Genomic DNA, 24,960 nt, shown 5'->3' with positions numbered 1-24,960 from the left:
CACAACCTAAACAGGTTGTCATCAGGAGCTTCCCTGGGCAGATGGAATGAGAAAGAGGTTTGATTTTTCCCTTCTTGATGTTTTCCAGGAGAGGCATGCTGCAGAGGTCCGTAGAAACAAGGAGCTCCAGGTGGAACTGTCTGGCTGAAAACAGCGATGGTGGATGTGACCCATCCCCACCATTAGTAAACTCCCCCTGCCTATATTATTATGGATCATGCGATATCAGTATGGGAAATGTATGACATGGTTTAAAAAAAAAAATAAAAATCAAGAACTCAATAAAAAACTTTAAAAAAGAAACAAAAATAAAAACAAAAACAATGCGGTCTCTTTGCAGAATGGTTTGCTTGATGTTTAAAAAACTTGGATCTTATTTTGTAAATACTTACATTTTTGTTAAAAAATACAAGTATTGCATTATGCAAGTTATTTCATAATCTTACATGTCCTGTAACAGGCTTCTGATGTTGTCTATTTCCACTCAGTTGAATTTGCTGGGTCTGTTCATATGAAGCACCTCATGTCTAATTCCATTCCCTGCGACTTTCATTCCAAACCACCACGAGGTCAGTAGTAGTTCTATGGTGCTAGAGACCAGTCATTGCCTAATAACCTAGACTGCTTTGCCATCGATAAGCTTTGTTGAAACAGTGACTAGTTCACAGGTATCGTGACTTCACATTCAGCTGTCCAAGACAAAAGGCTCTTAAAATGTAGTTTCTTTAAACACAGCTTATGCTGCAGGACTCTGTAGTGTGCTGTATAATTGAGGTTAAATTGCCGTGCAGAGTATGTGTTGCTTCTGATTTTGAAGTGAGAGGCAACAAATACGGCTGTGCAACAGAATGAAACCAAGTGGGATCAGTTTGGGGCAAATTTAAGAGACACATTGTAACCCATCAAGCTGTGACAAATTTTGAATGATGCCAAACTGCCATATAAATGCTAATTGTAAACCAAGCTTAATTCACCACTTGAAAATTTATCAATGGAGCAACTAATAGATAGCATCAAGTGGCTTTATCTGTAGGTGCCATGATCTATGATACTTATCTGATGCTACCACATTATGCGTAATATACAAGAGGCTACCAAATATTTCACCTGAAACCCATGAGCCAGTCGTTACCTTTTTTTTTGACACTGCTGACTTCCATTCATCATGACCTTTACTCTTCAGTGTTAGCCAACCCTACCTAGTGACAGACATCTAGGACTAAGAGGGCTGAAGCAGGACGAATGACTAGACAGGGTGCTTGTGCCAAGTACAATATCACTAAACCTTTTACACCATCCCCAAAATAGCTGCAGTTTTGAAGTTGTCCCTACCCCCCTGGAGGTTGCTGCCTGCATATTCTACTCTTCATTAGTGCTATTTTCCTGTATGTCATTGTGAGCAAGCTGTGATTAATAAAGAATTGGGGTTCTGTGAACTGAAAAAGGGCTTGTCTCTTCTCTCGCTCCATTACTTCTCTGACATGTGCCCATGTGAGATGAAAACCTAGTGTAGTCATAAAAGCATGGAAATGAGACTTAAATAAGACCTATGAATAAAACAAGCCTATTTCTTTGCTAATGTGGGATTAACCCCTGCTATGTGTTTTCCAGTGCTTAGGCTGGTTGTTTTGAAACATTACCCCATAAACTGAGCCTATAAATGTAACCTCTAGCACTGAGATTATTAAAAAAAAGAACAAACTACACACACATGCACATGCACCTCTTAATCTTGACTCAATATTGGGGAAAAAAAAGGGAATCTGGGGAAAGAAAAGTGAATAAGGTAGCTCTGGGTGCATACATCAATAGCTGCAGCAAGATTCTGGCTGTTAACACACTGATTTTCAGGGTAAAAGGGATTCGTTTACAGGACTCACTGAAAAACACAGAATTGCTAGGGAAGCTGCCGGGCTGCAGAACTGAGATATAAAATTGAATTGGACCCCATTTAGAACTGGACAGGTGATCAAGAATTATCTCTAAGATTAGTTTTCTGATTTAAAGTCACAAAAGTGGCACCATTTACTTGCTCTTTTGGTGGGATGGGCCAAAAGCTCCAGATCTGTAACAGTCGGTTTCTGACCCATGCAACCTGTTTTATTTCAGAGCCAAGTTATGTCCCTGGCAGACTCGGCCTGCAGTCAAAAAGCAGCAGAAGCTGATGCAGGTGCAAGGCTGCAAGCTCAGCTCTGTGTGCAGTGAGCTATGTACCGCAGAATGAGAGCAGTACTCCAACTTGTTACAGCAGCTGCGTTTCCTTGCCTAAATTCCTTGTCTTTCTGGCAAGAAGTAACCTGGCAGAAAGGCCAAATAGCAAACTTTGAATCTGGATGTCATGAGCTTCAAAGTTGCCAAGCCTCTAAAGTTTGTACATTGCTTTAAGCCCCGGTAAAAAAGGTCATTCAATCAAGCTTATATTCCAATTTGAAGTCCATAATCTTGGTTTGAGGGCTCCTGTATTTTCCCTGTACATTTCCCAATGGCAAGTCACTTACAGTTTTTCCTGTCTACTGATATAGCAAGCTCTGGTCATGCCTCAATCCCTTTTCCTGTTTCTCCTGGCTATGCTTGCCCTGAAAACAGGCCGAGGACAAATCTCTGCTGCTGAGGCCAAGCAGGGCAGCCTGCATCGCCCCCATGGGGCTAAACTCTTTTCTCCCACAAACGAGGGTGTCCACACCCAAAGTGCCCGTTGGGATGGTCCCCAGCACACGCTCACCCCAGACCTGGGCATTGCCTGGGGGAATGATGCTCAACAGGTACCAAGGCTGCACCAGGGAAACGAGGGAAGAGCAAGGCAGTGTGAGCACCATAGACGCATCTCAGAGCCCACGCTCTGCTCATGTTCACTTGGATCTTTTAACAGTTGTGGGTCTAGAGTTCATTTTATTTGTGTACAACTATATCTTGAAAGCCTGTTTGCAAAGACACTGCATATTTAATCTATAATAGTAAAAAGAAGTAACTGGAGAGCTGCTGTTCCCTTCTATTACTCCTGTTTCTTTACATTATTTCCTTTGTACTTTGCTTTAGTGCTGCCTTCCTAGCTCCTCACTGCTTGTGGTACCAAAAGCATGTTGGTGCCATGGGTCTTTCACGTGGAGTTACAGATTAAGGATGTCCTTGAAAAGAAAGAAATCATTCAAAACATCCACTTTTAAAGTATTACCGTTCAGGCTACTTGAAATAATCTCAGTTTATTTTTCAATTCCATAGCAAGCGGAGTGCTCAGGACTTTTAAATAAAAAAAAATAAAATAGGCTGCTTCTTTGATTAACTGTCAAACTACATGATATGAGCCATGAGTGGCTGATGCTGACATGCAGAGCATTTTCCATAAGCTGCCTGAAACCTCCCGCAGGACAGGCGGGAGCCTGGAGCGCTGGCGTTGTGCCACACCGATGCTCCCTCCTCTCATTGAAATATATGATGGCTCAGCAGCAGGGCAGAGATGTGTAGCACGTGTAGAAAGGCACTTCTGACCTGTGGTCTGTGCAGAGCCCAGGACTACGCCTCGGAATATGGGTAGGGCTCCGTTTCCTATTAGTTAGTTCATCGCTTATGTCAAGGCTGCCATGAGGAGACTGCTTGAGTAATCAAACAGGAATGATTCAGACCTGTCACACTTCACATGGTCCAACTGAAGCCACAAAATGTGTGCCCAAAGCAAGTCAAACATTTCCAAGGTCAGGAGGTTTGGATGTAGAGTTTAAACCCATCACTGATCCAGAACTTGAAATCAATGCGTTTTTTCTCCCCTTTACTATCACAGAGTCACAGAATGGTTGGGTTGGAAGGGACCTCTGCAGATCATCTAGTCCCACCCCCTGCTAAAGCAGGTTCCTCTAGAGCAGGTTGCACCTAGAGCATCCAGGTGGGTTTTGAATGTCTCCAGAGAAGGAGACTCCACAGCCTCTCTGGGCAGCCTGTTCCAGTGCTTTGTCACCCTCAGAGTAAAGAAGCTCTTCCTCACACTCAGGTGGAGCTTCCTGAGCTGCAGTTTGTTCCCATTGCCCCTTGTCCTGTCACTGGGCACCACAGAAAAGAGCCCGGCCCTGTCCTCTTGGCACCCACCCTTAAGATACCTGTAGACATTGATAAGCATTATCACGCTTCTTGTCATGTGAAGGATGGTTGGTTTTTTTGATGACTGGAACAAAATCCTAACCTTTGTAGAGCCAAATAGCAATACCTAGCTGTTCCTTCGGTCCAGAATTCCCAAACACATCACTGTTGTACAGCAACACCTTATGCACATGTGCACAGAGCTGTCTGCCTGTTACCAGTCCTGCCAGACAGATGGGCTCTGAGACCAGTGAGGAAAAGGGTTTTACTTCCAGCACCTTAAACCATACAGAGAAGAGAAGTACTTGTCTCTTGTTTCCCAGAAGGAGAGGGACATGGTTTAAAACCTCCATTTAGGGCAGCATGAACATCTTCTTTCTTATCCAGCTGTTGTTAGATCACCATGTCGAATCAAACCCTCTCATCAGGTATATGGTGGAAGGAAGAGAGGATTGCATGGGAAGAGGCAGGGTCTACTTCCATCTTGCAGCACATGTCCCATTCTGGTCATATTTCAGTGGTGGAAGGAGGCAGCCATTCACTCAGCAGAAGGGATACTGGGAGGCAGGTAATGGGACAATTTCAGATGATCTTTCCCCGGCCTCAGGGCCGGTGCTGCACCGATGCTGGTGCAATAGTGCCATGCAGTGGTCTGCCTTAATAATGGGTATCATCTCTAAAAACATCAGGGATCTCAAGGATTTCCTCTGAAGGATATCCATCATGTCTGCTGCACAGTTTACCCTAGGACTTTATATAAGGTAGATGGTGGCTTTGAAATCTGAAGTCTGAGTCCAGACGTTTTCAGCTTTAACTCCACTGTAATATGAGTGACACAAGCATGGATAGCTGTTAAGACCAACAAAGGCTGATATTCTTGTGTGGAACAAGGAGTAGCCAGGAATTGCAACACCATCATCAGAAACTCTCGTGACTAGGGGAATATCTGTATTACTGACATTTCAAACATGCCTAGAAAGCAACAGATAACACATAGCAGCCAGCTCAGAAGAAAGACCACGGACGTGATAAAAGCAGTCAGAAGTATAGGGAAGCGCAAGAAAAGCTAGCATCAAAAACCATCAGCAGATCAGGGGCTAAATGAACCATGAAACTATTCTCACATTTGAAAAGTGGACTTCATCTCCCAGCAGAGGAGGGAGGATGGTCACCTGTGAAGCTGCCTCTCTTCAAAACACTGAACTTTCTCCACTCCCCCTCTAATACTTGGAACTGGGGCACAAGGCAGAGGGGGCTAAAATCCAACCTACAGTATATGAGTAAATGTAACCCACAGCTGCATGTGCAACAGAAACTGGAATGTGCTATGCACTCCCAATAGATTAGGGGGTTCTCCAATGTACAATAAAATGTCTGTGTGTAAGCCACTGATAACTGCAGTGTTACACTGATGCTCTGATAGCGTGTGAGCTTTAACTTTTCCTCTGGGGAAATAAATGGAGGTTCCTTTTTCTATTCATATGTCCAAGAATGCACCTAACTGATAATTTACTTAGGGAAACATTTACCTCCTTCAAGTTTACCATGTGATGCCATGGTCCTTTCTTCTGGGGGGCAGTAAATAGCTGCTGCAAAACGCCTTCCTGCTGTAACAGGCTGGCTTTCAACAGATGGGTCTGAAAGGAAAGCAGCAGAAAAGGAAGCCTCTGGGCAGCTCCTGAAGATAGAGGACATGAAAGGCATTATCCAAGATACAGCCTGGACAAGTACGATATAAGAAAAGAAATGAGCTACACCTCAAATTTCTTTTAACTATTATAGTTGCAACAGTTTTTTAAACAATTTTTGGAAAACAAGTAAAATATAATAAAATATATTTCAATAAGATTAACTCTCAAAATGTGCAGTTTTCCAATGAGTCTTTTAGATAATAATTTCCACACGTTCATAAAAAATCCCCGTGTACAACTGCCCGTGACCAGAAGAGGGCAAGCTCTGATTATTTAACAGGCAAGTACTGACGGTTTTATTTTGAAAAGCCTGTCAAGCTGTGCACTATCCTGAAACCTGCTTCGTGGAGATGGTGCTCTACATTTGCCCTAAAATCTGGATTTGGGTTTATATAAAACATAAAAGATAGAACTTTTTCCTTGGGCAAAATTCGTTGCTTTTGCTACATTTCCTTAAGAATACAGCACTGGGCAGGTATTGTATGTAAGCCAAAGGATAAGATAGTCATCTAAATAAACAGGTTAAAATTAGGTGTTCTGTTAGTCTGGAGTTCAGGAGCTGGTTCCTACTCCTAGTAAGTCTGAACCAGCTCTCCTGAGTGCTGGATGGAAGCAGGAAAACCTCACTGCTTTTCAGCTGGACTTCAGGGAGGCTAGGAAAGGGTGATGCTCACAGCAGAAGCAACCGGACTCAACAACTCATTTCTTCCTGCACTGTTTTACACTTACACATTTGCAAATGATGAAAAAAACAGTGGAGCGCAGTGGCATATGAACAGCTTTCAATTAACCAAGAACAGGTTACCCAGATTGCATATGATTCCTGACATAGGCATTAGGTTGGGAGCAGCACTGGATAAATGCATGTCTTCTGCCTTCAGGTACAGGTTTGGGACAAAACACAGCCTGTGCCTGAATTAACAGTTTCTGTTAGACCTTTAGATGTCCCCGTGAAGGGCCAGCTCAGCCTTCCTTGTGCTGTGGCCCTAGGACACCCTACCAGAGCTGGAGGGAGCCTGACTCAGCCCAGCCTGGTGTGACTCAACCCAGCCCGGTGTGTCAGCTTGGGTGCCTGCCCGTGCAGCCACAGCCTGCGGCAGAGCTGTAGGGGAAGAAGACATCCCTTAGGAACTGCTGAGAAGGAGGAGGCTGCCAACTGCCACTGGGAGACAGCAGAAAACTGACAGCAGCAGCCGGGCTGGGGGAGGACAAGGGCAAAGGTGGGGGTGTCACTTCTGCTTTGAGCTCGCCCCCAATCCCTGGGATGTCAGGAGAGTCCTGTGGGAAGGTGATATGTGTGCAGGTGTCATGGTTTGACCTGGTAGGCAGACAAACACCACGCAGCCGCTCACTCACTCCCCTGTCCCCTTAGGTGGGATCAGGGAGAGAAATGGGGTAAAAAAGTAAAATTTGTGGGTTGAGATAAAGATAGTTTAATAGAAGAGAAACAAAGTCTAATAATAATAATTATAGGAATTATAACAATTATGATAAAGATGATGATGATAATAATAATAGATTACACAAAACAAGTGATGCACAATGCAGTTGCTCACCACCCGTTGACCAATGCCCAGCCAGTTCCCACCCAGTGGCCCCCTGCCAGCTTACTGCCTAGTTTATGCACAAAGCATGACATCGTATGGTATGGAATATCCCTTTGGCCAGTTTGGGTCATCTGTCCTGGATGTGTCTCCTCCCAGCTTCTTGTGCCCCCCAGTCTACTCACTGCTGGGGTGGTGTGAGAAGCAGAAAAGTCCTTGACTTAGTGTAAGCACTGCTCAGCAACAGCTAAAACATCAGCGTGTCATCAACATTGTTCTCATCCTAAATCCAAAGCACAGCATTGTACCAGTTACTAGGATTAAAATTAACTCTAACCCAGCTGAAACCAGGACAGTGGGATCACAGGGCATCCTGGGAGCTGCACTCTGGAGCCATCCAACATGCCCTTCAGCACTGACACCACTGCATGGGTGCATGCCCCTGCACTCCCCAGCTCACAGCGGGTCGTCAGCTTTGGGCATTACCTGCAGGTCCTGGCCAGCTGTTGGCTCCGTATCAGAGCTGACTGTAGAAATTACAATACTTTTGTATTTTTCAGTGCATTTTTACCCTCGTGCTTTATGCAATAATCAAATGCTTGGACTAGTTTTAAAAAGTTAGTAATTTTCTATGAAAGGATCCATTACGACTTTTGAAGGCAGGCAGGCATCTGTGTTTTCTTAGGAGGGTACCTCTATACTTTGATACAGCTCATCAGCAAGCCAAGCTGGAATCTACAACATTGAAATAACAGAGATTCTTCCTTATTATTTCCCATTATTTTTATGGTTATCCAGGGTGCTCAGTCTCTCCATATCAAGGCCAAAGACAGATATTTTTTCTTTCAGAGCTACATAGTTGTGGAGGACTAGGAGGCAGTGAAAAACAAAAAAACCACCTAATACCATATTCTCTACTTAGTCATTTTACCAAGAAGTTGATAAGCCAGACATCTTCTTCCAGAGCTCTGGAACACACGGTGTTTACAGTGTTGCCAGGCACGCTTTTGGTCAGTACAAGCTGCCGCTGTGCCTGGCAGGTCCCAGGCAGGGCTGGGGAGTCCCACGCTCCCGCCAGGCAGCCTGCACACAGCTGCACTGTTTGGACGCTCTGATTGTTTACCCAGGCATGGGCTGTTTGCACCATTTGGCCTCCACGCCAAAGCATCTTTAATGTTCATAGATGTAGCAAGCAGTCTTGGCCATACAAAGTCCTTTGCATTGCCCAAAGCATCTGCTGGCTCTTGTGTCCCATATGCAAGGACGTATTCAAACAGCCCTAAGCTCCCTGGCCTGGGCTTAGAGCTGGCTGAGCTCAGCCAGTTTGAAAACAGGATCTCCCCAGTCAAGCAACTCCATGCTGGGAATCCCAGCACACACCAACGCAAGCTCCCAGCTGCTGTAGCACAGCTGGTGGGCTCCGGCTCTCCGCTGGCTTGGCTCGGCTGGTGCAGTGGGCAGGCAGAGCCACCCCGGCTGCGCAGGTCTCTGCAGACCCTGGAGTCAAGGCAGAGCTGGCACTTTGTCCTCAACCAGACTCCAGCTCTTTTTCCTCCAGTGCAGCAGGTTCCTCTGGTCAAGGCTTCCCATATCATGGTTCCTCACTCTTCCTGCAGCCAGGCTGGCTGCTGCTGTATTTTTCTATTAAAGCCCAGTTAGTCGTTGGGTGTTCTGTGAGTTTTGTGGGTATTAAAGTGAATCTAATTCCCTCTCTCCTCCAGGAGGCATTTGGTCAGTCCAGCTGTCTGCCGTGATGCTGAAGCTGACTTCCAAAGCCACTCGGCCACTTCCCTCACTGCACCTCCCTGCCAAGACCTCTGCCAGAGGTGGGTGGGATGGGAAGAGTGTGGGCAGGACTTGCGGGTTTGTCCTGTAGCTCTGAGCAGGGCTCCCCAACAGGTTGACTGATTTTTTTAAGCTTTTCCAGACTCTTTTTTCTTTTCCTACTGTTTCCCTCTGGATTAGACAAGTCCCTAACTGCAAGAATGATGTCTTGAAGGTTTTGCATCTTTAGAACCTTCACTTACAAGTGCAGCAGCACTGGGTCTGAGACCAAGCAGTCATTTGGCCCAGTACTCAGCCACTACTGGTGCCAGTTACAGATGCTCAAAGATGAGTATAGCAACAGTACAGACACATGGCAATGCTCCTCCAGGCTCCAACAATATGCACTTCTAAAGCTGCTTGAGCAATAATTACATAGTATGTTCAATATCCCTGATGGATATTTTCTTTTATTAAGACGTCCAATCACTTTTTCAGGCCAATGCAAAACTTCTGGTATCTGTAGCATCTCATGACTGTAAGCCCCACAGGTGTTTGATTTTACCTGGTAGTGGTGTCTGCTATCTGCTGTGTCTTCAAGAAGCTCATCAGTTCTTTCAAAAAAAGACAGGCAGGCAAGAAACTCTGAAGTTGTTGTGAAACAAGGGAAATTTCCTGGATAAAGATCTTCTGTTCCTCCAGACCAGCAGCTCCCCAACACTCTGAACCCTAGTCACCCACCCCCTACTCTAACACCAGCACGAAAGCAGAGTCATCCCTCAAAGGTACAGTTTGCTTGTCTATACATTGCCAAATTATTGTACTTCTTCCCCATTTAAGCAGTGCAACTCTTGAGGCTTGTTCTGTTTCAACAGCCATGCTCCACGGTGTCACACACGGAGGTACAGATGTGCCTCCCTGGCCTGCACAAGCCAGCTCCTGTTCCTGGCAGTCACCAGCCAAAGCGTAGTCCTTCCCCTGAGGAGGGAGCCTCCCTCCACCCAGTGTCTCAGGAGTGGGATGGTTCTTCTCCTGACTCATGGATACACATGCTCATTTCCAATTTTCAAAGCTTCTGGCCTGGGGCGAACAGCTGCCACACAAAAACCCTCCTAGGTAGCACAGGTCACCCAGAGATGCTACTGCTTACTGCTGTAAGCATGGAGCACTGTCCCAGTTCATATGGAAAACTGGATTTTTTTCTATGTTTTAATACTAGAAAAATACCTCTCTTTTTATTTGAGCCAATAAAACATAGGGAATGTTTTTTCATCTTCCTATTTTACTCGTTTCTGAGAGAAATTAGATTTTTCTTAGTTTGGAGGAAAATAATTCACTTCGCTGGAAGGGGATCCCTGCTTTCCCCTGTCCTGTAACACAGGGGGACCACCATGCAGCCAGATACTATTTTACCTGTAATCCTCTACGGATTCTCCAGGAAAAAGGAGAAAGGCAAGAGGTTTCTGAATCAAAGATAATTGCTTCCCAAGGGAATAAACCACATAGGTGTAGCCTGTATCTCTCCTTTTTTCCACCACACTTCAGACTATTTTCCAATGGACTTAAAGGCAGGACAAAACCAAGAATTCAACTAAGTATCCCATCTTGACAGAGCTCTGTATGCATTTTGTAGCTTTAAAGTCCTATGCCCAGCATAGGATGATGTACAGATCTGGAGTGTAAACAAAAATGAATGATTAAAAAAGAAACACACCATGCTTCTAAGCAGTATATTGATCTCTGCAGAATGTAGTATTGATCTTTCTCTCCCTGCAGTGGAAATCAAACACAAATAATCTGATGCTGATTCCCAGCATGGCTATACCCGTAAACTTAATCTTTCTTGGTTTGTGTAACACGGGAAAACATGATCTTTCTCATTCAGTGATTTATTCGTTATTCTGGTGTTAACAATGACTTATTTTCTTTCCACTAGCCTTTTAGTAGAAGCTGTAGCTGACTGAAAGCACAGAAAAGCCTTTGCACAGTGCATATTATCTCACTAAGAAAAAGGCTTAGAACATGCTTTCGCCTCTTTGCATCACTATGAAGACAGTATTGTTCTTCAGGTGACCTCTATGTTTACACCGGTCTTAAAAGAAAGCAAACAGAAATTGAATATGAAATTATCTCCATTACACTCAGCCAGACAAGGGCTGGCTGAAAATACAGCTGCAAGTAGCTAGAGCAGTTGCAGTTTTATTCAGCAGCTGTTCTTAAAGAAAAACTATAAATTTGAAATATCAAAATGCCTACAGAAGAGTCAGAACAACTCCACAATTTTCTCAAAATTAGGTAATGCTCTTGAATCTTACCATCTTGAGGGTTATTTCTGAGAAAATGTCTGAGATGGAGATAAGTTGCATGAATGAAGTGACAGGCTTTAGGAAGACAAAAGCAAGTGGGTATGTGGGTGATACCATGAATATTCATGCTATTTATTGCATTGCGTGAGATAGCTGCTACACCACAGAGGTAACCATGTCAGTAATCACAGGTATTTTATTAAATTTAAATCTGAGGAACAAGTCCACTATAAAATTAAGGATGTGGCACTTTCAATAGCAAGGGTAGCAATCAGCCTGCTACTGGAGAAACTGTTACCTGCGTGTCTTCATAGGCATTGGGTATGATATGTCCCTAAAGCAATATAATCTATGAAGCATTAACCACACCATATGGAATTATAAAATTATTTTCACATAACTATTGAAAACACTGCAGAAAAAAACCCACCCTCTGACAAAGGGGCCAGCAAGGAGGATTTGTCATGTACAAGAAGAGAAATAGTCTATAGCCGAGCACAGAAACAGCCTCCTCAGGAACCAGAGGACACCTGCACGGCACAGAATGGCCACTCCCATGCAAAGAGCAGGCCAGATATGTACATGGTTCTGGTGAAAATGTCCTGCATTCAGCTAGCTGCAATTATCTGGCCACCGCTAACAGATTTTAAGATGCCTTCGAAAAGTCACTGGAAGCACAGATACCATTCCTATACATGGCATTAAATTCAAGGCAACTCAAAGCAGAAAGTAAAGCTTTTCTGATTTTGTCTTCTCACTCACATTTTGGAGGACTCACATGCTACCTACCTTAGTTAAGTGGGCCTCTCTGATGGTCCAAGTCCCCAAACAAGTGCCTTAGGTACCCTTACAAGTTACCATCCTCTGAGTAAGCCTGTGCATGGCACTGGGGATCGTTTGGTACAGCAGTCATAAGAAAATGTGAATTCAATAACTTCTCAGGTGCTATTGAACATCTTAGGAAGGACACCACCACCCTTACTACAAACTGCTTAATATTTTCCAACAAAAGAGGTCTCAGAGACCACGGTAGAGAAAAATATGTGAAGGAGACAGCAGACAATTTCCAAAATATGCCTGGTTACCCCATCTTCTGTATTTTGTCCATCATGCTATAAAACAAGAAAATACTCACAGGTCCTGGTAAAAGTGTTTCATGGCAAATGCAGGTCATTCTTTGGGATTTGCATAAGGGGGTAAAGTAACATAAATAACAAGGTAACACATCATTTTGGGTGTTTGGACCTCATCAATTCATAGGTGCTTCTTGAAAGAGTGCAATGCTTACCCTATGGAAAACTGTTTAAGTCACACACAAGGACTTGCATAGAATCTAAACTTGTTGTCAAACTGAAGAAGTGTTTAATTTGCAAATAATCCACTTTGCCTCTCAAAAACCAGATGTGGATCTGCAAAATTACTTAAGGATAAGTTTCTTTCCCTTTCCCATTAATCACAATCTGACTTACTTAATCTATTTAAGCCAAGACCATTTTCATGAATTCTTAAAAGAGAATGCGGGTGTTTATACTGGGTGTTAGGAAGCATTTGTTTACTGAGAGGGTGGTCAAACACTGGAACAGGCTTCCTAGAGAGGTGGTCAATGTCCCAAGCCTGTCAGTGTTTAAGAGGTATTTGGATAGTGCCCTTAATAACATGCTTTAATTTTGGTCAGCCCTGAACTGGACAAGCAGTTGGACTAGATGACTGTTGTATGTCCCTTCCAATTGAACCAGTCCAATTCCTATCCTATCCCATCCCATCCCATCCTATCCTATCCTAAATGAAATCGCTGTGTTATTCTGAGCATATATGGAATTCTTTAACTGGACATTGCTAGTAAGTGCTGCAAATGTTCTGTATTATATTAGGATTTAATTGGTTTTGATATTTATGTTTTCATCCCTAAGGAAATACTGAATGAATTTTTGATGTTGAAACTTTATCTCAGTTTTTATTATTCTAAAGAAAAACTGATGGTGCTATAACAGTCACAATAAATTAATCCTCAAAGTAAAATCTTTTCAGTTATACATTTAAACCTTTGCATGTTAAAAACCACACAATTGAAAATTAACTGTAAACTTCATAGAAAAGGACAAGATAACATTTAAGAGATGTGGTCATTCATTTGATCTTTGCATGGCTAATGGAGGATTTGATGTGAATATTCACTAATACCAACAGAAATGTGTACTACAGTGTCAGTAAATGTTGAATCAAGCTCCAAACAGGTCATTCATAACCTCATAGCTGAAAAGCTGAGTCACTGTAAAAAGGAAACATTTAGAGTCACTTGAATAAATAAGAAAAGGCACACACTACAGCCCTTCAGACAACATCCTCTTTTTATCTGGATACCATGGCATAATTTTCCCTGAAGTGGAAAGTACATTGCTGTTGATCTGGAACTATGGCAATCGTTCTTTCATTCATCACATGCAGCCAAACAGTAGCTGTATCTGACTGCAAATTGAAAAAAAAGCGGTATCAGCAAACGAAATACCATCTTTGGCTTCCTACAAAGAAAGCATTTACCTGATTAAATATCTCTGTGTCACTCTGTGTGGGACTCAGCTCAGGAGCTGCATCTCTTCACTCTCTGACACAGATGAACTTTCTGGGTGAGCTACCTTCCAGCTTGCCAGAGCTCTCAGGAGTTTATCAGTCTTCGTTACATTATTAACGAAGCCGTCAGAACAGTAGGTTTGGTACAATACATACAGACAATAACAGACTCTACATCTTAACAAAGTATCTAAGCAGTAGTATGTATTAAGAGCAAGACCTCATGTGTTGAATGCAAGGCAACATTGGTCTCACGTCAACAGCAAGAAGAAATGCATGGAGGAGCTTGTCTGCTTTACCACGACTCCCAGTCACAAACCAACCTATCCTCAAAGTAGAAAGTCAGGCCACAGCCCCGTGCATCCTATCTGAATCTTCCATTACGTTAACAGCTAAAACCAAAGTCAAGGACATGTTGTATAGGTTGTAGCTAGGCATCTGTGAAGATAACTGCAAAGATTACTTACATCTATTTTAATCCATCCCAAAGAGGAGTTTATTTATCAGCCCTTTTGGAGAGAGATGTAAATGACAGAACATTTATACTCACTTGATTTAATGATAAATGGTTTTGGGTGTGGCCCCAGTGGTCCATCACTCAGAACATCTGAGGGAACCAGAAGGAACTGCTGGGAGTAGGAGAGCACAATAGTGATTCCATGTCATTTAGAATTATTTAGGATTCTGGCAGGGTACCCCAAGTGAGCACAGCACCATGTAGGAGCTGAATGAGGGAAGAACCTCGTTCATCCCAGTGTTAAAAAATGACTGACCTTTGAAAAAATCCACTGGTAGTTGTATGTACCAGAGCAGGCTCGAAGTAAAGACAACAACAAATGATGCCTGGTGATGACAGCTAAAACCAGAGTCCTAAAACATATATCTGCTAAACAGAGCCAAGAAAATCATGAGCTTGTGCCTCTGATCAAAGGCCACCAATAAAGAGCTGCAGCATTCCTTGGCACGTTCAGGAGATCCCATGGCTATTTTTGACAACTACCATGTGGTGGCCAGCCAATATATTCTGCAGATGGGCAGATGATCGCATCTTGTTGCCAAAAAGCTTTATGAGATTTACTCTCTTAAAGAAATCCACAGTATTTCTAAGTTCTTTCCCAGGCAGGAGCATCTCAGCAGAGGGTGAGCTGCAGCAAAGTGTACAGCAGGTCATGGGGCACTTCAGCTCACTTGTCAAAAGACAGTGCAGAGCTTGTGGTGCTCTTTCAGCCAATTCAGGGGACATCTCAAAGCCACCCGTACGCCCAGAAGAAGGGTTGTGTCGAGGCCATGGAGGTGCCTTTGTCACGGGTGAAGTCTGTTCCTGGGCACAGACGTGCTGTTTTGCAGTGCACCTCAGGCAACCAGCACAAACATAAATCTGTTCAGATTTGAGGGGTGCTTTATAGAGAGGCGAAGCCCCTTTGAGTAACACTCTTCTGTCAGCAGAAAATACATCATGTGGATATTATGCCAACTGAGCATCTCTTTCAGCATTTTCAAACACAATGTCACGTAGGAGGGTGCAAAAGAAGTAGTGAGAAAACAAAAGAAACTGCAAGCCAGGGTCTTGCAAGTCTCCAGTGGAAATGGTTTTCATGTCAAATGACATAAGTGTCAAACATGAGTCACTGCTGCCATTTCTCCCTGCCCAGAAGAGGGAAATGTATACTCTGTGGTCAAGGCAGAGCAGGACAGGATGATGGATATTATGCTGTTTGATTCCAGTGCAAATGAGCTGTTAGGGTTTAAGAAAAGTATCTCTCTGTAATGTATATTACATTTCTATCGCACTCCATGAAGGACTGGAAACTGAGCCTTCCCGCCAGTGTGCGTTTACCAACATTTCAGTGACAGAAAGCAATACTCTTGGAAAGCTCTCCTGAACTACTGCCCACATTTGGTAGCTGTGGTGACTAATACGAAGTTGCTGTTTTAAGAACAGCATTGGAACAAGAATACTGTAGTTCTGCTTCGCTTTCCTCCCTGATTTTATGCCAAGTGCCAGCAATGACTGACAGTTTGATGCAAAGAAAAGTTGAGGTTGGAGTGTTATTATTTAGACATTAAAAAGATGAAGCACCTGCAAAAGTGTGTACACATCAGACGTCTTTTCTTTTTGAGTGCATGGTCTTATATAAAGGAGGCTGCTTAAACTAAGAGCAAAGTGGGTCAGTCCTCAGCCACTGCAGTAGTTTGAGCAAACCTCCACCGGCTCACAAATGCCAGGAATCTGGCCTATTGTCTGCTTTTCAACCCCGCTTTATTGTCTGTCGGGTTTTCCTTCAGTTTACCCAAGTTTAGTGTACTTCAGTAACTCAGTCAACAGAGGGAAGTAGATGGCAAACATTCCCTCCCAGAAGCCTGGGCTTCCTTTCTGGCACTTCAGCAACATGAGAGGCAAACCCTGTGCTTTGCCATCATCAGGTTTCCTCCCTAGCCAAGGCATCGCTGCCTCTTAAAAGTCAAAGTGACCTGGTTCGGTTTTGATACCAGCACTTGTTCGACAAATTGTCTAGAATTAAGCATCTGTTAGGAAAAAAATTGTTAACACTGATCCTTCCCTGCTCATCTGGATGCCTTATTGGTGCGCACATTGTTAAGGTCACGCCGTGCCAGCCCTTGCATGTGATGCACAGGCCAGGTTACCTCTGAGATTGTAGAAAGAAGTTCAGGGTCCGGGAGGGAGGATCTGCAGTGACACCCACAACTGCTGTTACTTTCTAGGCGTGCTTGTCTGTGAGCCTGCAGGACTCCGATAGTCCAGTGGGTGCACTGCATTCCACTTTTCGGACTGGGCTTCCCGGTAGTATTTTCTCATTTTTTAATAACAGTTCATTCAAACCTATTAAGACCATAAGCATGACTTCTCATCTGGAAGAGGTATTTGCAGAAGTGTAATGCTCTAGCTCCATCAAGATGCCAGTACAGCTCCAGAGCAGAAAGTTATTTCCTGACACTAGATTATTTTCTGTAAGGGATCTCTCAGTACTCAGTGGTACTGAAATTATTATTTTGAAGTTTTGACCATTTTCAACACTTGATCCCACAGGTCCCAGGAAGAAATGGCACTCTTGGACTGCAACAGTGATCTCATCCCCATGAAGACAGCAGGGTGAAACTTCAATTGTTACCCATGGTGCCAAGCCTCTGCACAGGTTTTTGGGTTCGTTTTGTTTATTTTAAGGAAATCCTCTTTCCCTTGTGCCCTACATGTTAGAACTGAGCCCAGACACAGTTGCTGGCCTTAGAGGGAAAGAAAACCAAAGGGAGTCAGCCCACTGTACCCCAACCTGCAGAAAGCCAGAGACGTCAGGAGACAATACATGCTATAAAGTCCTCTGCTGGAACAAAAGCACCCTCATTGCACTCTCATTCTCTTTTAAATCAACAGAGTTGTAAAATTTATTTCTATAGGCGTCTATTTTCTCTCTCTCATAAAATTGTATGAAAGCGTTTCCCAAATAGCTCCATTGCTATTGTGCAGCCAACACCCCCGCCCCAAACAGCACTCCTTTGGTCCCATGGGCCATGCCACTGAATACACTGATTGCTCTGCTGCCTCACAGCCTTCCTCCTCTGTCTTATGAAAGCCAGAGCATAAAATGAAATTGTTCCAGAGACATTAATTTGTAATGTGTTTTCTGTACGCTCCCTAAGAAGAGACATATTTTTGCATGTCCTCCGGAAAAATTTTCCTACCTGCTCTAAGGAGGTTTAGTCTTTCTTCTCTTACAAGGGACCCCTAAACAAGCCTCCTGTCCAAAATATGGTTTTTTTCCTGACACATCATGAAGAGACTACTCACCCAAGGTTAAAAGGGCTCTTTGTTCATTTCTTGTATAGGTTCTCGCCATCACTCCAAGGTACAGATCAGCTATTTGAAGCAACCGAGCCACGTGTAGGGCTACACATCTGTGATTGTTCCTGGTATCAGGCAGTAGAACTAGAGAGGTAACAGGAGGGAAACAAGCAATTAGTCAGGGGAAAAATAATCTACTACAGTACTGCTTGTGCCCAAGGAAGACTGTAAGAGCACAGCTGTGTCTGCGGCAATTCAGGTTCTGGGTCACCTTGTGCAAAAGGAAAAATGTTTTACTGCCAGCTTCTCATCCAAGTAACTACGTTCATTTCATGAATGGAGGCAACTTCAGTCTGAGTAAAGGTGCAGCCCAGCTGGTGGCGAACCTACCTCTGGTGTCCAAGTTACTAATGAGTCATGCAGCCTTGGTAACCACCATGGCATCTCTGGAAAACGAGGAAGACTGAGAAGAGTATCCTCTCCCTTCACACACGAGCCCTTCCTCAATTACACAGTCCCAGCCAGTTTCCTTTCATGCCTGTAACTTCTCACAAATCTGCATTCTAACTGCCAATTTTCACATTTTCACGATTTTCACAGAAAAAAAGATATTTTTGTCACTGCAAGTTTCCACTGGGATCCCAGCTTGCACCTCCCCATACCCCTACCATGACCCAGTGCCACACTTGCAATTTGTGCCATCTGAACAGAGCCTTCAGCTGTGCATCCTCCACCATCACCCCCACACAGAGCTCCTCAGATGGATACTTTTCTCCCCCTTAAACCCACTCTTCTCTAGAACCGGTCCATATGAAGATAACCTACGTGTCACCAACTATCCCTCTCAGTTGGAGGGCTTTAAATAGCAAGTCCAAGACCTTCAGCCCTACTGATGAACCATACATATGAGACATCATAAAGGAAGCTGTGCTTTCATATAATTTATTTGAGACCTACTACATTATATACAAAAGAATGTGTTAAAAATACAGTGTTGAGTTGTGAAATCAAACACACAAAACACATCTAAGGGAAGTATTAATTTTGCCTAAGAAATCTGTTTCATTCCAACCACTGGCTGGATTTCTTCTCATCAGGGAATAGTGAAGGACTCCAGTTGTTGCTGAAATAGCTGAATGTGTTAGGAGACTCTGGAGTGTGAAATAGAGTCTTAAAGTTAAGGGTACTGAAGGGTACTGTGGGATCTGGATTCTTTTTTTTTGCTTACATTTGCTTAAGTGTAGGAGACTAGGAAAAGCTTCCTAAATGTTCCCTGTGCTCCTCATTGCCTGAAACTCTGACGCGGGAAGTAGCTCGGTCTGATCTGAAGAAGAACTCACTCTATGTCTTCCAGAAAGTCAGGAGCAGCTGTGCTTTGAATCCAGGAACTGCTGAAGTCCTGCAGAAATAAACCAACCCAGTCTGAAACCCCTCAGATAAGCAACTCAGCTATTTGGTTTTCAACTTTCTGAGTCCAAACTCCCTATGCAGAACGTAGTGCTACACCTCCACAGGACACTGCAAATATCACATAACTGGGGGTGGGGGGTGGGGTGGCAAATGTCATACTGCTGAGACTAAAAAGCCCTAGGGATAGGGAGAAGGAGGTTTATTAATCAAAACCTCCTCTTTAGAGTCAGGTTTCAACATAAAAGGGGTCTCAGCTTTTCCCCTGTGCCCTACCCACTCCCCTGGAACACATTTCATTCTGCAGCTTCTGCCATCTTGGAACAAGGTGGGGATAGGTGCTGGGTACAAGTTAGGTGTACAAATTTGTCTTCATCACCTCTCACTGTCCCATAGGATTAGCAGCAATGGTGCAACAGTTCTTCTAGTACAAACGAGTGAGGAGCAGGCACTGTCGCCAAAGAATTAAATCTGAGGTGGCACTAGCCCCTGGCAAAGTCTTCTCTAGCCTTTTTCTGCCAGTCAGGCGCAGTTGTTGAAGGAACCTTGTTTGGGATGTGTCAAATACAATCTCGTAACAATCTCCTTTCTGATGGGAGTTTTGGGTTATAAAAGTTAATGCAATGCAGATAGCTGGAGCTGAACAGGCTGTTTCCCAACAGACTCTGGTATAAAAAGTATTTCATTATATAAAGCTTGAATCACAGCTTTCTCAGCAGCCGTTTGGTACAGGCTGGGTTTCTATCTCACGCAAGGCAACGAAAATCGTGCAGAGGGAAGGCTGCGCTTCCTAGCAGAGGACTTGGCAGCAGGAAAGGATTTTGAACCTTTTTTTTCTTTCGCATTAGAAAGTATACAGCCAAAATGAAAGCTAAAGAATAATTTCACTATTGCTCCCTCTTTGCTTAAAAAATGCATAAAGTCAGACTGTCTGGCTAGCACATTATGAGAATATTGATGCTGTAAAAAAAAAAAAGCAGAGATTTTTCTACCCGGAAACCTGATGCGTCACTCCTTCAGCTTTGTCCCTGGGGGCAGACCATGGGAATTCCCAGCCTTGGGCCCCTGTGGCTCTCAGCCAGCCCTGCCATTGAAGCTGTGTTTTCAGCCTGGGATGTTGCTGTGCTGCAGGGGCAGAAAATGAGGCTTCAGTCTGGTGACTGGCAGGATGAGGTCGGGCCGGGGGGGCTGTGTAGAGTCCTGCAGACCTCTGTCAGCACCACAAAGCAGGGAGCCTCCCTACTTCCCAGAGAGGAGATAAAAGTTAGACAAGCTCTGCCTAAAACAACAACAGCCCAAAGATTTTTAAAGCCCCGTAACAGATTTTCCTTTAATTTATTTCAGTGAGTGGTTCATTCAGGGCTCTCACAGCTTCATGGCTGGTTGGGCTTGGGGGGCGGGGCGCCGCAGGTAGGTGGGATTTCAGGGATTTCAACCCTCTTCTTTGAAACAGGCACAGATTTAAGTGACAACCACTTAGCTTTAGATCTATAATCACACCTCTCAGTGTGCTTTGTTGATTTCATGCCCCAAATCTTGGGGGACAGTCGTGGCCACGTGGCAGCTCAGCCCCTGGCTTCAGGTGGGAGCTGCGCCTGCCCCTTGCTCAGCCCGTACTGGTTTGTGTGATGACAAAGGTGTGTGCAGCTGAAGCTGAAATACAGAGGGTCAGATCTTGGAAACCTAATAGAAGGGAAGGGTTTGTCCTCAAAAGAGCTGCTCTTTCTCCTTGCATGGCCTTTCCAACACACCGCTGGCTAATGCACCTTACTCGTGCCCACCCCGGCTGAATGGATATTTATTTTTGTCCAACATGTATGTGCATCATTTGCATCTCCACCTATTCCAGTCCTTAACAGGGTAAAGTACAATCATTCTTATTCCTGGTGCTATTTTTGGGAAGAAAAAGAGTATTTTTGTCATTGCGTGCTCCAGAAAGCATGAAAGTCTCTAAGGAGCCCAAGCTTCCTGTTACCAATGCCTTAAACTTTGCCCCACCTTTGGGAAGCACAGGCAGCTCGTGGAAGAATGTCATCCACTCTAACAATTGGTTTTCTTATGTACAATAACGTCAGACCTTTTAAATAAAAGGCTGACCTGTCTCCTTCTAAAATAATTCGTCTGTTTTATGGAGTGTTGTTCTGATTATATACAATTCCCACAAGAAGGGAAGTACCTTTAAAATAAGGACTATTCAGTACTAGTACAGGATTTCCTCTTGTTGTTGATAATTTCCTCTTAACAGAAGACGCAATGGATCCCAGAGAAATTCAAAGGAGCAATCTACAGACAGTTAGGCATCTGCATTACACAGGGAACATTCTTCAATCACATTGATGTTTTCCTGATGAAGTAAAAAATAGATCTACCTGCTGTGTACCATGTAAAAGAGTTCCTACAGCACACACTTCAGCTCCTTTTTCTACATTTTTAATCATTATCCAATCCCACAAACTTTTACAAAACCATTGCTGAACAACAACAGATTATGATTATTCTCATTTCATCTTTTGATACTGAAATTCAGGCTCTGAAATGGCCTCTGTTAAAGAAGACAGGCTTGATGATAATAAGAAGCAGTATTACTAATTTACTATCTGCACTATCAATAGTAGATATATAATACAAAGTGAGTTAACAACCCTGCATTCTCTCTACCAGATGTTCCTTATCTCAAAAGCAGGTTCCATACTCACTTTCACTAGAAGAGCCAGTTTTCCACTACTGGACTGAATGTGCAGCTGCCCTACTCACCTGATGGAGAAGGAGACCTCATAACTATGTAGACAGCTAACGCATGCCCAGAAACACCATCCCAAAATCCAGGAGCTAAGTGGCTGCACCAGCAGCTAGGTGGTAGCCACTGATGAAGGCTGAGAGATTTGTGGAAGTGGCTGCCAGTCATTAGGTGCTTGTATCAGTTATCCTGACGTATCAAATTCTCTGTCAAGTTGGGTCACAAGCCCCCTCTCATGCATGGACCACACTTTAATTCCTTGAACTCCTTACACTCACTTGACCAGATCGTACAAATGCAATCAGTAAATTATCCTGTGATGCATTCTTACAGCCAGCGACAGTCCATCTGAGCCCTGGTTCCTCCCTAGCCAGTAAGATGACCCATCAAATACAATGAAGAAATTCACACACATTTGTTTCAGCACCTTACTGGTTTTAAATTATGTGCCTCAGTCTTTCTATGTTGCTCATCTGATTCTGGCTTGTTGAGCAGAATTATGAATACCAAGAGTATTGCCTTCCCTACTCTGAATCCTTTACATACCTTCATGCAGCTTATTTTGTCATCTGATGTCACTCATTTCCATATATTTGCAACAGGCAATGCAAACAATGCAAGTCTTCATCCATCTGTTCACAGCCTTAGTTTTCCTCTGATCCTGCACATCAGCCTTCCTTCCTGCTCCCTGCCATTCTCTCACAGAGCTGTTTCACCAGCTCTTCTACTCCCAGCACCCTTATTCTGTGAAAGCAGTGCAAAACAGAGAAATGCACGTACTGTCAGCATTTAACCTGTTGCCACTGTCTGTGCCTAGATTTTACAGCTTACCTTGGAGAGAGACAAGCTATCTGGAAGCTCCAAGAAGCCTTTCCAATGCGGAAAGAAGCAAGTCATCTGCAGAGATCTCCTTGTGCTGAGGCTGCCTCGACGAGCAGCAGTGCAGATGTGCACAGCTGGCTCCAGTGACCCCCTCTTCCTTTCCAGGAGGCTTCACCTGAAGAAAGTGGCCTGGTCTGAAAAGGTCCAAGCAGCGTAATGTGGTTAAGGGCGGAATGCCCCCAGTGCTTAGCTCTTTTGAGCACATAGATACCCCACCACCACCCCCCGCATTATACAGTTGTGTTACATGGTGCAATCAAGAAAAATGAAAAAACAACTGCCTATGAACTTTACTTTGCTGGGAGGGCTTGGGCAAGCTGTACACAGCACAGGTCAAAGCAAGGCAGTTTGGTCCACTGCTTCAAGCTGCAAGAATGATGAGCAGAATTTGCTAGAGAAAAATTGCGTGGGACTAGCTGGAATATGAGAGAACAACATATAATACTCAAGCACTTCCTTAATAAAAGCTTTCACCAAATGAACACTTCAGACTCCCAAAAGACACCTTCAAGTATCTGTATCTTACTAAGCATTGGCATTTCAACATTTATTACCGCAGTCAAGCTACTATATTGCAAGCATGCGTCAATGCCTGCATCTTCTGACTCCAGAAGAAAGGGACTGCTCTAATTTTTATTTATAAGCTGGGCAAATGGAGAGAGAGTGGCATTCAATTACAGGCAGCGCACACACTGCCCCATGTAGTGCATGAGGCAGGGCAGGCTGGTTAATACATGGACATATTCATGCCTTGGTGTACTGAGTCACAAGTACCACAACCCATCTCCACAACCTTTCATGTATGGCCTCAGAAAAGGGCTTTGTAAATCATTTTTGTTGCCTTCCAGCAGAAAGCCCATGACCCCCACACTATTCACTGCAGACTTCCAGCTCCATACAGAGTATGTTACAATCCAAACTGGGAGCTTCTGGCAAGCAGCACTTGTGAATATGCACACAATATAAAACAGGAAGAAGGATTTCAGTTTATCAGTGCTCACTTGGGCTTGTTTGTTGCTGAGGCAAAAAAAAACCTGGCAGGCTTCCCACCACTATGCAATAGTCTAGGAAGGCTCCTGTCACCTGGGGACTCGCATGCTGATGTGTGAGTCAAGAGAGCAATAGCCAGGATTCATGGGGTTTTCAGCATGATCCTAATAAACCCTGTCATACTTACTAGTGTTAAGACAGGAGCACTGAACAGAAACTGTCTTAAGAACTACTGACAGCTTCTTTCCAAAAGCTAAAAAATGTCACTTTCATGAGCTGTGCCTTTACGCCACAGCGCAGAATGATTTCCAAAGGTTTCTACCTGCTTTTATGCAGCACTCACCAGCCTCTTAAATTTATTCTGCACTCAAATCCAGCTTCCTTGATAAAGGAAGATAATATTAGCTTATAAGAAATACACATCATCTTAAATCCCACACAAAGCTTTAGCCTGAGGATTTCCGGACAGACATAGTTCATCCAAAGCAATTGAAGGTAGTTCAGGGGGTCATGGGATCAAGTCACATATGCATTTCCTTTCTTCTCCGGCATCCCTCTGGTTAAGCCTGTGCTCCTGAATTGCTCTTTTGCAATAGGGTAAACAAATAAATGTTTTGGGTTCAGGAGATATCTGTTGTCTGTAGAAGCAAGCTTATTTTGCCTTTCTCATTTTGTCTGTAGAAACCTAGCATCCTACAGGAAAGAAAAATAGCCACACATCTCAGAACCGTAGTTTTTGAGAAACAACAGCATTGTCATTCGTATAGAAAATTTCTAACCACCACTGTGTCTTGATGAAGGGAAAACAAGCACTGCCATCCCTTTTTCACAGCTGACAAAACAGATATGGATTAAGCGATTGCCAAGCATAATTTAGTAAGTTAGCAGCACAAGTAGCAATACAGTCCTGCACTTCCCCATTTGAATTACTAGGTTTTGTCAGTTGCTAGAATCCATTCATCTCTTTCTACAATAACAATCAGTAGATTTTGAGTCCCTAAAAATTAATATAGACTTAGTGCAACAGTTGAATAAAATTAGTACTTCTCATTAATACCTTTGCCACTGGTAATGGAAAGAGAAGACAGTGGGTATAGAGACAAACACCAGCAGCTAAACTTTTATTGCACTCTCTGCTTCTGAAGTCCATTCAAGAGTAGGATAGTGGGACAAAAATAATTATAGGGGTCTTTCTACACAAAAG

At 43.7% G+C, this 24,960-nt stretch overlaps 1 protein-coding gene across 1 annotated transcript in view; it reads left to right on the top strand.

The window, feature by feature from the left end:
* STMN2 (stathmin 2) overlaps nucleotides 1–18,329 on the top strand; it is a 60,047-nt gene extending 41,718 nt beyond the window's left edge. The window contains exon 5 of the mRNA XM_080380247.1: nucleotides 89–18,329. Within this exon, the coding sequence (XP_080236373.1) occupies nucleotides 89–148 (60 nt within the window). The 3' untranslated portion in view covers nucleotides 149–18,329. The remainder of the gene's footprint in view (nucleotides 1–88) is intronic.
* Nucleotides 18,330–24,960: the final 6,631 nt, after the last annotated feature.

The sequence above is a fragment of the Falco punctatus genome, assembly GCF_963210335.1.
Source record: "Falco punctatus genome assembly, chromosome: 3".
Taxonomy (NCBI): Eukaryota; Metazoa; Chordata; class Aves; order Falconiformes; family Falconidae; genus Falco; species Falco punctatus.
Note: the sequence above shows the minus strand (reverse complement) of the source record. Positions and strands in the feature narration are given on the sequence as shown.